Raw genomic sequence first — 16,485 nt, 5'->3', positions numbered from 1 at the left:
CATTCTTGATAAGAAAGACAACTATGAAATATGACCCCACCAGCGCTTCATCAACCTCGCGAAAAGAAACTTTCATGTTGCTATCTCACAAGAACATACTTAGGGATTCTCTGCAACTTTTTCTGTAATTTCACTTCGAATTATTCGAAAAATGTTTGAGAAATATTCGAAAATTATTCGAAATTATTCGATTCGATTTGCACTCAATCTTTATTATTCGAATTCGCTTCGCACCCAAAATTTTGCTATTCGCACAGCTCTAGTTCATACCCTAAAACCACCCATTCTTATGCTCCAAGTTCTAGAGTAGTAAATCTTAGCTCATAAAGACAGACATTGTTTAGGGACATTTATTAATTGGTAAGGGGGGACGCGGCTTTCGCATCGCGAAAAATGGCAAAAAAAAATTTATTTTTTGAAAATAACATTTTCATTTTCTGTAGCCCTTTTTCTGTCCGATTCCAAAATATTGTTACGTGAAGAGACGAAGACTAGGGACTGTAAACAAGTGTATTTTCAGGAGAGTCCTCGGGCAAGGCAGCAGCACACAACAGTCTCCAAATCGTCGTCGTCGTCTTCTGCTTATTCGTCTTTTGATGGCTGTCCGCAGCATTACCCCCGGCGGTAAAAGCACCGTCCCGCAGCTTTTAAAATTAGGGGTCAGACACACTGGAGTAGGCCTTGAGTCTTCTGACGTGCACGATGTCACTTGATGCCGCGGCAGAGGGTGAAGGCGGATTGACCAGAGTAATCTCGTAAGTTACGGGTGTTACTTGGCGGATGACGTGGTAGGGCCCAGTGTATCTAGACAGGAGCTTCTCAGAAAGTTCCACATGACGAGAAGGCGACCAGAGCAGCACAAGCGCGCCAGGCGAGAACTGTGCATCGCGGTGGCGGGCATCGTAGTAATGTCGCTGGGTGTCTTGCGAAGCAGTCAGCCAAGTACGGGCAATTTGGCGTGCATGGTCGGCAAGTGCTATGGCATCACGTGCATACTCGGTAGTTGGGGTGGCAGCCAAAGGAAGAACAGTATCAAGTGGCAGGGTGGGTTCACGACCCTACAGTAGATAAAACGGCGAAAATCCGGCAGTGGCGTGTCGAGAAGAATTGTATGCGAACGTGACGTAAGGGAGAGCAATGTCCCAGTCATGGTGGCCATTCGACACGTACATGGACAGCATATCCGTGAAGGTTCTGTTGAACCGCTCCGTGAGACCGTTCGTTTGCGGATGGTATGAGGTGGTCAGTTTGTGCTGCGTGGCGGATGAACGCAGAATGTCGGCGATAACTCTAGAAAGAAAGTTACGGCCACGGTCAGTGAGTAGCTGTCGTGGAGCACCATGGAGCAAAATGATGTCATGTAAGAGAAAGTCCGCGACGTCGGTGGCGCAGCTGGTGGGGAGAGCCCGTGTTATGGCATATCGGGTGGCGTAATCAGTCGCCACGGCTACCCATTTGTTCCCCCGGCGGATGACGTAGGAAAGGGGCCGAGAAGATCAAGTCCAACACGGAAGAACGGCTCTACTGGAACGTCGATTGGTTGGAGATGACCAGCAGGCAACATCTGGGGTGTTTTGCGACGTTGACATGAATCACAGGCAGAAACGTAGCGTCGAACTGAACGGAGGAGACCGGGCCAATAGAAGCGACGGCGGATGCGGTCGTACGTGTGCGATACACCTAGGTGTCCTGCAGTGGGAGCGTCATGAAGTTTGAAAAGTACAGTTCGACGTAAGTGTCTCGGTATGACTAGAAGAAGTTCCGGCCCGTCTGGATGGAAGTTACGACGGTATAGGACATCATCCTGGAGGACAAAGTGGCGGACTGAAGCGTCATTGGGCGATGTCTGCAGACGGTGGATGAGCGCTCGCAGTGATATCTTCGCTGAAAACCACCTAGAAGTGCTTTAAAAAAACTTGTTGCGCATCTGAGGTGGTGGAAATTATTGCGGAAATTGCAAAAAAAACGTGTTTTTCAAAAAATTATAGCTCCGTGACAGTACAACCGAGCGCCGCCATTTTGAGCTCGTCGGAAAGAGCGTTTCTCCGTCTTCAAATTCCCTGCCTCGGCTGGCTCCTCCCTTCAAAACCAAGCGCACAAAAAGCAAATGTTTAAAGGTCGTTTCGAGGCCTCCGATTGGTTGCGTCCGCCATGAGACCCCCCCTTGAGTTACCATGCACAGTTTGTACTGTGTGCAGAAGTGCAGCTGAAATTACCAGATTAATTTTGAACCGCTACCATTATTACTTGAGCATGCCAAGCTTGTTGTATGCACGCGCAAGCTTTTTGCATCCATTACGTGCTTGGAAAGCTCCCTCTTTTTTTTTCATAGAGACTGCAAGGCGTTGCACATTTTTGCGCACTAGTACTTGTGGAAAAGAAAAAAAACTAGAATTGTGCAGTTAGTTAAATATTTGTTGAAGCCAATATTTAGTCGAGCTGTGCCATTCAGTAAGCAAGAAATTATCTCCAAAACCCATACTACTTTGAAATAAACAGCAAAATAACTTGTAAGGGAGGCATAACAATGTTACACTGTAAGCTAAACCTTGTTGATCTTCTTTCTTTTTTTAATTTATTTGATTTAGGGATTGTTCAGTGGATCATGCTAAGAATCACTTGGGTCCTGTTCTAAAAGCACTGTCAGAGGCTCTAAATACTAATAGAAGCTTCAGCACTTTATTTTGACAATTAAAATGACACTCTTCCTTCTGTTTATTTGTGTAGCCGCAAGGATAACACAATGGGAGGATCCTCGCTTCAACAATCCGAATGTTGCTGGTCCCGTGAGTACTGTGTGAAACTATGCACACTTTTTAAAATGATTCTGTTTAAAACTGTGCGGGAGTTATCGAATGTGCCTCCCACTAACAACGTGAATGTTTGCTTTTTATGTCATTTATTGATGAATGCATAGGCGTGTGCGCAGGAGGGTTGCCCCCCCCCCCCCCCCGCCTCCTTCAAATTATGGATGCCAAGTCTGCCTCATTCCTTTACACTGTCGGACCTGTCCCATTATTGTTAAAATGGCAGGGTTATGGCCACGCATCTTTTTGACAAAATGGCGGCCGAGTACCTCGATGTTGCATTCCAAGAACTGTTGACTTCCCACTTTTACCTCTTGAAAGCAGGGGTGGGTACTAAAGGCAGGCTGTTGTGAGAAGCACATTGCCGCTTCATTTTCATTTCGGCATTGATTGTGAAGCTTTTATTTATTTTTTTTTTTTTCGAACCCAACCAGTGGAAGGGGTGGGGAGGGTGTGTTCTGTGGTGTAACTTGGCTCTCCTTAATGGAGAAACCTGCTCACGCCTATGGATGAACGGGCGAACATATTAACTTCCCTTTTTTTTTTTTCAACCTCTTCTTTGATATGTCCCATACAGTCATCTTACTTGATGCAGACCGTCGAGTTGCACGTGATTTAATGTAAAACTTCTACAATTGTTGAAGAGATTATGAAGGGGAAATATGAACTGGATGAGTAAATTAAACGCATGTCGGTCTTACACAGAGAACTTTTGGTTAGACAGAAAAAATGTAATAAAAACGAAAGTAAGACCTGAATTTCTGCTGTAGTGCTTCGTAATGTCATGCGATTTGGGCAACGTTTGCTAAGAACGAGTCCGTAGTTTATCACAAAGCAAGAGTTATGTTTAGGCTTGTGCGAATAGTAAATTTTAGGTTCGAAGCGAATAGTGATTTGGTCAAATAATTTCGTATCGAATTCGAACAGTATATATCACATGTTATAAAGAAAAATGAGCATATATATCATGACCCAACTAACCTGCACAATATATATTTTTTTAATTGAAACAGGGCATGTGCAAATGCCATTCTTTCTGGTTCAAAGGGAAGGGGAAGCAACTTTGAATAGTAGCGGGATTTGCCTTTTAGTAGAATGCAAGTGATAACCTGTAAAATATGTTACATTTTAAAATTTACTTTACTTACAGCATATAAGCCGGTATAACGAGCTTTTGAACTTAAAAAATGATGAATCGATGTGAGGGTGCTTTGAGCATTTAACCTTGAAGTGGGGCTTCGCGGCAGTGCGAATTTCCCCTGGAAAGGTGTATTCACTGTAGAGCTCCCCTGCACCGCAGTGAAAGCACCTTTACAGGGAGTTACATGCGGTTTAGATATGTCTATTCGTTTCGAAGCGAATTCGAATACTGTAATATTCGTTCGAATATTCGAACTGCTCGAATATTCGCACAAGCCTTTTTCTGTTGCATTCTAAAGGAACAAGAAATGCATTCCAGTGATTTTTGATAACTCTCTTAGCGAAAATGGCCCTGACATGTAATACTCTCAAGTTAATATAATTATTTGCACTTTCTTATCAGTACTGTGGTTCGGATGCAGTGCTTAATAATCAAAACTTTGCTCTTTATCTCCTCTAATGATGACCAAATGCATACTCTTGAAAAAAAAAAAAAGAAAGACATCTTGAGGACAAGCTGACTTAATGTCACTACTTAGGCTATGTTGTTTGTTTATTCCTCCGCCATTATTCTTCTTTTTATATCGTGTGATGGACTTGGAAATGTGATGGCATCTGTATGTGGGTAGCTTTATCTTTAACTATCTACCACAAGCTCATCCTTTGACTTTCCAAGAGTTTGTGTAATGTAGTTCTCGCTTACGTTTCTTTTTCTTTTTCCAAACAGGCTGTGCCATATTCAAGGGATTACAAGAGGAAGTATGAGTATCTTAAATCCAAGCTTCCAAAGCCGCCTGTGAGTAGTCATCGCACCATTTCCTGTCTTCTAACATTTTTCTTACACACAGTGACAGTCAACAGCATAGTTATTGAAAACACAGCAAGAAACAGGCCACTTATGTATCAAGGCGATTCGACTGTGTTCATTCACTGTGTGATTCACTGCGATTCGACTGTGCTATGTAAATCGCAGTTCCTTTTGCGGTTATGTAAGCCTGAAAACAGAGCTACTGCTTCCAGCTTCATTTAGGATTTGGTAACTACCCTTTACCCGTCAAGTCAGTGCGTTAATTACCGTGCGTACTTTGCTGTGTATCTTGGTTCTTCTGTTAGTTTCCTTGCCATTGGTGTTTTGTTGGGAGGCTTTGATATCATTTGCTAAATTGGTAATTGCATTCGTTGCAGGGAAACATTCCGAACAAATTTGAACTGAAGGTATCGCGGGCTCGGATTCTGGAAGACTCGTATCCGCATCCTAAGCAATGTTACGTGCGTGGATCGCCTGAGATCGAAGCTTTGGGTCGAGTTCGACGGTGAGGAGGTTTTGGACTACGGTGGCGCCTCGCGGGAGTTCTTCTACCTGCTGTCTCGGGAGATGTTCAACCCGTACTACGGCCTCTTCGAGTATTCAGCAGCGTGAGTCTTTTAAAGCTTCCTCAATTCTTCGTGGTCATAGAGGGAAGTTGTCTTATTAAAAGTGAGAATATTGGACTGTTTGGATGTATGCACCATAACATGCAGCGCCCGTTTATAGGGGCAACGAAGAAGAAAAAAAAGTAAATTGACTCGTGTCACTGCCTTTCGCCTCAGGAGGGGCGTAACCACGAGGGGGGGGAGTCTCACCCCCCCCCGAAAATTTGCAGTTTGTATGTGTATACATACACACAAACATAAAAATGCACGTACAAACTTACATAAAGTATGGTTGACCCCCCCCCCCCTCCCCAAAAAATATTTTTGGCTTTTGGCTACGTTACTGAGCTTCAGTGAAGGTACATTCCATACTCGCAAACTGTAAAGAAAGTGTAGTGTCAGGTTTATTTCATGCAACTTTAATTTAGAATGTATTAGACACTGCCCATCATTATAGCAGCAATCAATAAATGTGGGTTACTATATATGGTAAGGTTACCAGATGAGCACCAACATTTCATATAAATAAGTATTCATATAATGACACATCATAAGCAGTAATTATTATGAGATTGTAAAGAGGGAGTAGCTTTGATTACAAGTCTTGTCACTAAGTTGATTATATACACATATTTTATTATACATAGTCGCTTCCTAAGTTACACAGTGAATCAAATGGAAAGTTTATCATGGATTAGTGACGAAATATGTTTCATTGTCTTGTGTTGCTTTGTGCCTTTCATTTTAAGGGGCCCTTTGCCCAGCTCTACTGTAAATTTTGGGGCTTACAGGGAAACTTCTGAAACGCTGTATAGTGAGTGTTTTATTGAAATGTTTTATTGCCATGTTGCCGAGGCAAAAGTTTCACTTGCCAGCATGGTCCCGTTATCTGAGCTTATGTTAAACCATTCCAGCCTGCTTTAATCCGAGCTACCAATGCTAGTCAATCATGGTAATTGTTTCTTTTCAGGGACAACTACACACTTCAGATCAACCCAGTGCTCAGGAATGTGTAATGAAGACCATCTTTCTTACTTCAAGTTCATTGGAAGAGTGGCTGGTATGGCTGTTTATCATGGAAAACTGCTCGACGGTAAGTTCGATAATGCAAGATTGAGGACGTACCAATATGGGTGAATGTGTGCCCTAAAAAAACTTGTATCTTCCAGCATTCTTCATTCGACCGTTCTACAAAATGATGCTCGGCAAGCCTATCACTATCAAGGACATGGAGTCTGTGGTGAGTGCTTTCCACTGCGTTTTGCTGTACATGCTCGCGTGTGTTTGATCACTTAGCTCCAGAAGACATAAAGAACCCTTGGCTTATGCTGTTTGCTTGAGCAGGGTATCAAGGCTGTTTTTACAAAGACATTGGCACAAGCACAAAATGTGCTGTCTTCTCTCTGTGGCATCTGTTCACAGTTGAACCTCGATGTAACAACTACAGATACTATGTAACAAATTATCAGATGTGACAAAGTATCCAAATGGAAATATTATTCACCGATGGACTTATGCTTACTTATGCTAACACTGTAATGCCCAACATACTGTATCATGTATCCTATGCTAAGTTCGGGCATGATGAATAAGCGCATTCTATGAACAGCAAACACTGCTATGAGCAGCTCAGCCAAATATTGTAGTCGTGCACAGTACATAGAGCTTACAAGTAAAGCCCGAAGTTGCCACGTTCTCAACCACTCTCTCTACAGAAACCCGTCCTCACTCTCATCGAAGCTGCTGGTGGCTGGCAGATTTCATCATTTAGCTGATTGCTGCTATTGGCCAATAGCTGACATAAGTTAAGAGTGGTGTTCATACCAGATACACTTCTTGCTGCAGGGTGCTGCCACATGCCAGTGCCATTCTCTGTATTGTGCTCAGATTACATAGTAGCAACACTAGCACACACCGGAATCGCACCGTGAGTGGGCAAACGCGTTCCTTTACGTGCGCTGACATATATTCTTGCCCCTTTGTGGTACCCTCCCCCCACCCCTTGGTGCGTTCTTTGGGACAAGAGAAGAGAAAAGGCGCTCAAAATGTGTGACAAATCTCCGAAACTCCTCTCATTCTCGACGAATTAAATATTAAAGCCCACTTTTATGAATTTCGTGCCGATACCTCAACACCTCTTCGTCAGTGTAATGTTTTTATATTCCTACACATGTACCTTGTATACATAGGCCCTTTCTTTTCTTAGTCTGTGGTTTTTAAGGTGTGCTGTAGCCCCATATAACTGATCAATTAGCTAGACTTGGTGTTGTCAGTACCCACAAAATCCTGCGGAGAAGGTGCAAAAATTTATGTAAATATGTAATGGTTGCTTTCAGTCTTCTGTGGTTAACCAAGCTTTGTTTTGTGGTAAGAGTTGCTGTCTTTCTGCTATTTGAAAAGTAGTATGTATATTCTAATACATTTATAGCTTCTTCCTCTTTAGCATCCCTTTTGTGTATTAACAATATACAGTTTATCTGGCCTCTCTTTAGTTACATTCAATGTGTTGACCTAGAGGCACCTTTGGTGCAAGAAAGTGTTGCTTTCCCTTTCGTATCGCTGCTAAAACCGTCTGACGCAGTTTCAGTAGAACAATCGGATTTGCCTCACTTGAAATGAGAATATGTACGTGTAGCTGAGCGCGAGAGAAAACGATTACGCAGGACACGGAATACTACAACTCGCTGCGCTGGATCATGGACAACGATCCCGCTGAACTGGACCTCCGATTCTCGGTGGACGAAGATCTGTTCGGGCAGATGCAACAGCGTGAGCTAGTGCCTGGCGGTGCCGATCTACCCGTCACGCAGGAGAACAAGGCACGCTACGTCGACCTTGTGATACAGTGGCGCTTCGCATCTCGCGTGCGGCCCCAGATGAATGCCTTCCTCGAAGGTCTGAACGAGCTGGTACCCCTGGCCCTGCTGCGCGTCTTCGATGAGCATGAACTCGAGTTGCTAATGTGCGGCATCGGCCAGATCGACGTGCGTGACTGGCGGCGCCACACCGTCTACAAGGGCGGCTACCACGCCAACCACGTGGTGGTCCAGTGGTTCTGGAGGCTGGTTCTGTCGTTCAACAACGAGATGCGGTCACGCCTGCTCCAGTTTGTCACGGGCACCTCGAGGGTTCCGATGAACGGCTTTGCCGAGCTGCACGGCAGCAATGGGCCGCAGCCCTTTACGCTGGAACGGTGGGGATCGCCCAGCAACCTGCCTCGCTCTCACACCTGGTGAGGGCTGCTTTTCTTGTGCTTCCTTACTTCTCAGTCGCATTAGATGGGCTCAAAAAAATGTGCTGTCTGCATCAAAAGTCTATGGTGTGTGGGGTCTGCGAAAACTACGTTGATTGCTCATACTCTACACAGGCTGCATATCCGAATTCCAGGGCATGTTCCCCAGAACCTGGGAACATGCCCTGGAATTCGATTTAGCCTGTGTGTAGTATGCGTGGCCAGCGTAGTGTTCTGTTTAATTGAACTCTTGAATCTTTGAACTCGTCACTTCTAGCTAATTGTTGGTTCAGTTGAAGAGGAAGGATGACTTTAATGTGGGATTGAAAGATATAGTCATTACTGTTTAGGCAATGATGCAGTGCCACCTGTGTAATTTGACGTGAAGCATGCCTTGAGTGGAGGTCATTTTCGTTATTTTGATTTCCTTTTCAGTATGCACATTTTACAGCACACCTGATACGAGGCATCTGTGCTCACTGAAAGAACATTGCTTACTTCTGAGAAGTTCTTTTTTTTTTTCAAGTGTAGCAGAATTTGAAAATGGATATTGGTTTTTATTTGACCTAGTTCAGTTATATGAAAGTGAGCAATGCGAAACGATGGAAACTCACTGCCTCTTTGCGATTTCAGTTTTTTTTTGTTTTGTAAGAGCATAACTTCGTGTAACTCCATACAACAAACTCTGGACAATATTCCTCAATTTATCTCTTCTTTTGCCCATTCCCTGGCTTAGCTTCAACCGGTTAGATCTGCCGATGTACGAGAGCTACCAAGATCTCCGGGAGAAATTGATACAGGCCATTGAAGGATCAGAATCCTTTGGAGGAGTCGACTAGCATTCCACGCTGCCATGGTGTCTGAAGCTTCTGTGGCACATTTCACAGGCAAGTTATTTTCTTAGTTATCTCCAGTAGTAAAGAATGCCAGTACGTACCAAATGAATGTTATGGCTGTTTTTTCGTCAAACCCTAAAGGTAGCATCAACCAGTTCAAAACTTCTAGAAAAATTTATGGGCAACTCCAGCGCCAAATGTTTCATTAGACATGTTATAAATATATTTTATAACTTCAGGCCTGGTGCCCTACACACCTTGACGTTACTTTGTGTAAATATTGCCCGAATCGCTGTCGTCCTTGGGCCTAAAGAAAATGTTTAAAAACTGGCAGGACTGTTACCTTCAACTGTGTAAGGGTTGCCGTGACAGTGGTGTAGATAACGGTGGCTGTTGGACTTGTAAGGTTAAGCCATTATTTACGTGTATTTCTTGTTCCAGGGACACGACCTATGTGCATGTCCACAGGGTTTGAACAGTCTTGTTACGCCATCTTATCTCAAGTGTCAGCACAAGAACAAGTTTTAGTCACCCACATGCAACAAGTGCCTTTTCTGCTGCTCATCCAGCCAATGGGGGCCACGATACAAGCTTGCTTTTTTTTTCTTCTTTCTCCTCTTGTGTGGACTGGACTGCTGACCAACGTTGCTCGGCCTAGCGAAGTGTTCTTGTTTGTGCTTTTGCAGGCACGTAGTATAGTAGTAGTAGTAGCAGCATCTCTCAATCATTCATCTGGCTTTGGCAAGCATCATTGTTTCGCCATTTTGGTTAAGGGTCTCTTTATTTTAGTGTCACCGTAACCCAGTCTCCAGAGGAAACACCAGTCTCATGTCTTACTGGTTGTACGAAGTGCTGCTATTTGAGGTTGTTGGAGAAAAATATGTTGTGCGTTTGAAGACACGGCCGAAAGAAATGAAATGCACGTAGGTCCATGTGTCATTTCTTTCTGCTGTTCTTGTGCGCAGTGTGTTACGTATTCAGCTTGTTGATGCCACATTTACAAGTCTAATCTTGAGCAGAGCTGTGCATCACCAGCGGCTTTTTTACTAGATGTTGAGTGAAGGTCTTATACATTACCTGCGAGAGGCTGGCAACTGGTATATGAACTAGCACTGTTCGCTTACCCCTGTGTGATGAAGCGACAGCTACAAGTTTATACTTGGTGATGTTACATTTGGAGGCACCCACTTTTATTCTTGTATTGTCTCCAAGAGTTCAAGCAGCATTCAGCGTGTACCTGTTCTTGACAACAGTGGCATAATTAGAGTGGGTACCGAACAGCGGCACCTGTAGCGTCTTTTAACTAGTCAAGTTTTACGACAAGCCCTTCAGGCTGTCAGTGTATGTCAGACTGATACTTTCAGATTCTGAAATGAGAAGTGTAGTTTGCCGAGCAACGAGAATTTTTGAACCTTGTGAAGTCCTTGTAAAATGAAAAAGAAAGAGGGTGGTGCAAGGGGCAGGAGTCCTGTACTGTAAATTCACGTTTGCAGGACTTGTGTTTACACAAGCATCTTCAGCTCCTCGTATACTATTGGCTGGAGAAGCACTTGTTTTAATGTTACCGTATTTCCACAGAGATTGGCAGTGGTCATTGTCACTGCACCTGATGCACTTTCTTTAATACTATAGTAGAGGCAACTCTGCAGAACGAGCGGTATGGTTAAGATATTGTGGAGAGATGTTTTGTGTTTGTGCGACTATAATAAGACTGTTCTTTTTTTCTTTTTTTTTTGCTACACTTTAATATGCAATGAGCTCAACCACTACGCAACTGGGCTTTGTGGAAAAGCCAACCTTTCAAGCTAAGGAAGAATGTCAGTGCAGTTGCACGGTAAGGAGTGAAAGTACTATTAATGAGATGCACACCAGTACAGCCTTACTTTTACAAGCACAGCTAGCTATCCTGGCTGGTTTTATGGCACATCAGGGGCATTTTAGTGTAGCACTGTTGACGGAGTGTTACAATAATGCACACCCTTGCGAGCCCTGGTGCAAGTCCCATGGAGTCGTGTATCGCCGTTGCCACTCGCACATCCCGCCTTGCTAAAGCACTCCAAGCATTAGTGCGGTTGTGTTTCACAATGTCGCATTGCATTACAATCATAATGTCATTTGTTTCTTGTCAGTTTCCGCATTAAGATCGTGCAAATGCAGCATGTTGCTCCAGTATGCGTGTCGAGAATATTGGAGTTGCCTCGAGAAATGTGATGCGGCATGTGGGATCGCGCATTACCTTGTAACAAGCGAGTTTTTCTCCAATTGAAACAGTTTGAACCGATGGCATGTGTGTTTTCTTCTGCGCAGACAGAACTAGGGTTGCAGTGTGCGGAAACATTTTCCACTCTCCAACCACACTACAAACCGTGTATAGCGCTACAGTATTCAAACGTGTAGATTTTGATTTGACATCCTTTATAGCTTTTACATGCTGATAATGGAGGCTCGTATGTGGCCTCGGGAGAACGACTCTCAGCGAAATGCAGCTTTTGATGAAGTTTAGGGTCTGCATGCCTGTTGGTGTTCCTGATGTACAAGGTCCTATTGGACCAATGTGAACGACTGCGTTCCCGCACACTGCATCTCCACTTTGCTGCTTGTACACCAAGGTGGTGTGAAATTGCTGCACAAGCCCTTGTTGACAAAACCTTTAGCTAAGTCATTAAAGCACTTGTTTGAACTTTTATATATATGAAAGTTGTTGAACTACTTTGACCCGCAGCTCCATCTATGTACAACTAAAGAAACATAAACAGCTCTATATACTGAAACCTGCTTTCATGTTGCGGCTTGTAAAGCAGAAAAATACACCTACATTATTTAATGTTTGTCAGAATGTCACATCTTGCTCTTCAGATTTTTAGATGCTTTTATGGAAGTAGAAAGCTTGTTTTGTATATTATTTCATGGATTTGTGTTTGGGCTGTTTCGACCTTTGAATTGCCGTAATTGTGAGAGGGGGTGTTGTGCCGTTTGGGTTAGGTTGAGTTTTGAACTGTGTGTAATATACAGCAATTTATTAGCAGAGCTTTACTTAGATGGATTGAGGTTATTGATTACATATTTACTTGTATGTATATTGTGTGTTCATATGCTATTCAGACTTTTTGACTGCATTATGTGAGGCAACCGTGTGCAACAGCAGCAACTTTAGGTAAACGACAGTTGTACTTCATTTAGCAAGATTTGTGCAGCCATCACCATTTGAAGACAACAAAGAAATGTATTTCTCCAATAGCTAATTTGTTGTTTGATGGAATCTTGTGGTACTTAATTCAGTTTTTAATTGTGCTTGATGTCTCAACACCTTACGTACAGGATCGTGTACAGCGCACAAGTAGGTAACAAAGCAACAGTTATGGGGTTATATATGCCTTGTATTGCACGCTATAGCTTGTGTCAGATAAGTGAGCCTTCGTGAAAAAATGTCCCTGACAGCTGTTCCTGTAGAAAAGCCTTTTTTGTTTTAATCGGTAAAATCTCCTCTGCGACTACTACTAGCGGTTGTTATGACCTTTACCTACCTCTTGCAAAGAAAGCCAGCTTTGAGCCTTGTATATCGAAACATGCAACTTTACTAGACGAGCACATGAAGAAAAATGTCCCGAGCGTTGGCGCCTTTTTTGCTTGCCATGCTTGACACGACATGTATAAGTCGACCATGTACCAGCACAGAAGTTGAAAAGTGTGGCATCACTCGCAGCATACCTGTTTGCCTTACTCTTGAACTCCGCAAACAGGATTGGAATATTTTGTGTCCTCTCGCGAGGCAGCGTACAGCTTTCCGATTGTTACAAAGCAGCACTTGCCGACAGCATGTTTGCTCAATTTAGGAGTTGAAAGCACATTGCCAATTAAATTTATGCACGCAGCTTCTCCTACTGCCCGATTTCATGCTGCCGTATTTTAAATAGAACCGTGCCGAGTTCAAGTGAGATTTTGTTTTATGTATGCGATTATAAAACCCCCTTTGGAGTGCATGCTGTCTTTTTTTCTTTACACCTTTTTTTTATTTTGCTGTTTCGGCACGCACATGTTTTGACGAAAAGCCTGTGAAAATTGCTGTTGCTCGATTTTTTTACGGCAAACAGTGAACCCAAGTATTTTTTTTTTTTTTGCTTTGTGCATCGAGCATGTCCTTTTTCTGTTGTTGAAAGCAAAATTTTCACTGGCAAACTTGCGTCTACTGCTTGAGCTTTGAGTCACGCACTGAGTCATTCAAGTTTGTGTACAATAAATAGCGTTTGGCAGATGCCTTTATTTATAAATAAAACTTAGAACTGACAAATGCATTCGCATCAATCAAGGAAGGGGAAAACTCAGAAGGCACACAATTGTTCAGAGGAGCTCCCAGGAATGAAACTCATTTCTCCATCTGGAAACAAGCTAAATCGGAGCTCGTTGTTCAGCATGCTCATCTTCACCTCCAAGTAATACTGGCCGACGACCTCATGTTCGTCCAAGGTGTGGATTGCAAATGGAACCAAGTTGTTGCTGTTCCACCTCTCATTGTTAAATCATTCAAGGACACCAAGGAACTGTCCAGTATTACTTGGCAGAAGATGCATTGCCCACACTAATTTAAGTTGGGTAGTGGGTGCGAGCACCCGCAGTTACAAAAGAACACGATAACAATCAAAACGGTGATAAATATGTGCTTGATTCAATAGCGTGCAAACTAAGTTCACACATAGCTCAAATGATGTAGCATTTTCTGTTAAATGCTGCGCCTCACGTTTTGCCAGTCGCATTCAATGGTACCTGGAAACAGATGGATGTTGTGCGACTGCATAACTAGTGTTGAATATATCTCGCGACATATGCTGCTGTTGGCACAGTACCATTCTAGGAAACGCGTGCCTGTGTTTGGAAATTAACTGCATCTGTAACGTTGGTAATCTAGGTCAAGCACACTTCGCTTTCGGCCTTTGGGCACCAATCCTATCTGCAGTGGGACTTGCATGGAACCCCCATTCCTGAAGTGCAGTACAGTCATTAGTGCACCATGGTGTGCAAACCACTTGTTAACTAGCAACAGATATGGCTTTATATAAAATTGCATTCACATGTGGCTTTGTTAAAGAAGTGCTCGCACATGTTTTTGATGTTGTAGAAATGCAACACAACACATCTCGTTCATGCACGTAAGAAGGATGAAACTTAGTGAAAATGAGGGTCAAGAAACAATTATACGGTATTTGATATTAAAATTGGTCTTAAAATTCATTACTGTGACATCATAGCATGGAGCAGTATTTGCTGACATTTCTTGGCATTAAGGATAGGTATGGCTATGCTGCTGATAAAGAAGTAAGTGTCTGAACCAACCAATGTGTGTTTTGGGCTGTGCTTACACGTAGCACTCGCAGGAATTGCAGGAACAGATCTAGCCAGTGTCTCGTGACTCCATGAGGCATTGACCTTCAGGGTGCCAAAACTGGTTTGTAGGAACAGCTACTACAGTAAGTTACTCAGTGCACTGTGATATTTGTTACCGTTCTCTTTTTTCAATTTTTCTAAACAGAATGATGTGTTGAAAAATGTCACATGGTTAAATTTTCAACATATATATAGCAACAGAGGCGCTGTATAAATTACTCAGTGGCGTTGTCTGAATCGCAGTTTTAGCAGTGAAAACAAACTTGCTAAAGTTGATTGAAAAATAAGTAAACTTGACTGCCTACAAGCTAAAGGTGTTCACATAAAGGTCAGTGCAGTGAGGTGTTACTGCTGGGAACAATTCAGCAACTTCGTTCTAGGCACCCACAAATTACATTGTTTCGTTAGGTTCTACACACCTAACAATAAAATTGCGACAGGTGGTGTATGAGATGGCGAAATTGCAGCATCAACTTAGGCAGCCGTGCTTGACACACGGTACAATTTTCTTGTAAGAAAGAAAATGCAGCATCTACAAAGCTTTCCAGAATGTGAGCTATGAAACCATTAAAGACCGCAACATGAGGCAGCTAATTTTAGATTCTTGTCCGCTGTACACACAAATAGAGATTTTGGGCCATGAATTAGAACTTTCAATGAAGCACACAAAAAATAAACAGCAACCAGCATGATATTAAAAAAGCATGCACACTTGTACAAAAGTATGTTCTTTTTCGAATTGCACAGTCAACTACGCCGCCCACCACGGGCAACTAGAAACATGTCTACAATGTTCATTCCAAAATATCTTGATAACGCACTGTACATGTTATTGAGCTTAACACGCGGAATTCGCCAGAACTAGGATTTGAATTTTTTGTGATAAAGAGGACACTGTCTTCAAAGCATTTTCATAAAGTTATAACTCCATATCTGGATCAAGTTACATTATCAGCCAGCCACATAAAGGAACACTGCAGAGAGCAGTGCAGAATTTGGTTTAGAATGGTAGAATCTCTCTTCAAAGCCATTATTTCCGTTATTTTGTGAATAAAATGTTCACCATTAGAAGAACAAGAAAAGGTACATGCACTGCAGACAAGTAGGACATTTTTTCAAATCTCTGAATTCTGTTTAAAAAAAATGTTGGCTGAGAAAATAAAGGCAATGAAGACAAAAATCCTGCACCAAAGCCATGGCAATATGCCAGAGTGAAATTAGTGATTCTGCTTTACTTTTTTAAACATAATCCAGGTGTTTTGTAGGAAGACATTTCAGTGTTGTCAGGTTTAGGTTGCATGTGCTTCCAAATGCAATGTATTTCATTTTTTTATTGCTATGCTAACACTGCAAGAGTTTACGACATAGCAGGTAATTTTGTTCAGGAATTGCAATGGATCGTTACCACAAATTTTTTGTTCTTTGGCCCACCAAACTGTATATTGTAATAAGACTGGTATTACTGCCATTACAAAATTATTATGTACCGATGTAGCTTAAATTGGCGAACCACACTTCTTCAACCTCGACCCACGTAGCCTTTTGTTGCTCGTGGTGGTCGGTGCTCACAAAACTAGGGCTCTGTTTCTCCATCGGCAAAAAGAACCTGCAGCAGTTTTCCAAGAAAGTGCGACCTAGGGAACTCTAATAAAATGTCTCATTGTCATACACTAGGAAC

At 42.7% G+C, this 16,485-nt stretch overlaps 1 protein-coding gene across 1 annotated transcript in view; it reads left to right on the top strand.

Annotated features, from left to right (window-relative positions):
- Positions 1-13,716, top strand: part of LOC119387303 (E3 ubiquitin-protein ligase NEDD4-like) — a 29,821-nt gene extending 16,105 nt beyond the window's left edge. The window contains 10 exon segments of the mRNA XM_037654648.2: positions 2,728-2,786; positions 4,675-4,743; positions 5,133-5,195; positions 5,197-5,363; positions 6,331-6,355; positions 6,357-6,453; positions 6,530-6,600; positions 8,024-8,592; positions 9,329-9,479; positions 9,870-13,716. Coding sequence (XP_037510576.1) covers positions 2,728-2,786; positions 4,675-4,743; positions 5,133-5,195; positions 5,197-5,363; positions 6,331-6,355; positions 6,357-6,453; positions 6,530-6,600; positions 8,024-8,592; positions 9,329-9,431 — 1,223 coding nt within the window. The 3' untranslated portion in view covers positions 9,432-9,479; positions 9,870-13,716.
- Positions 13,717-16,485: the final 2,769 nt, after the last annotated feature.

Source organism: Rhipicephalus sanguineus, chromosome 3 (genome assembly GCF_013339695.2).
Source record: "Rhipicephalus sanguineus isolate Rsan-2018 chromosome 3, BIME_Rsan_1.4, whole genome shotgun sequence".
Lineage (NCBI taxonomy): Eukaryota > Metazoa > Arthropoda > Arachnida > Ixodida > Ixodidae > Rhipicephalus > Rhipicephalus sanguineus.
The sequence above is the reverse complement of the archived record's forward strand: the minus strand, read 5'-3'. Positions and strand labels throughout refer to the sequence as shown.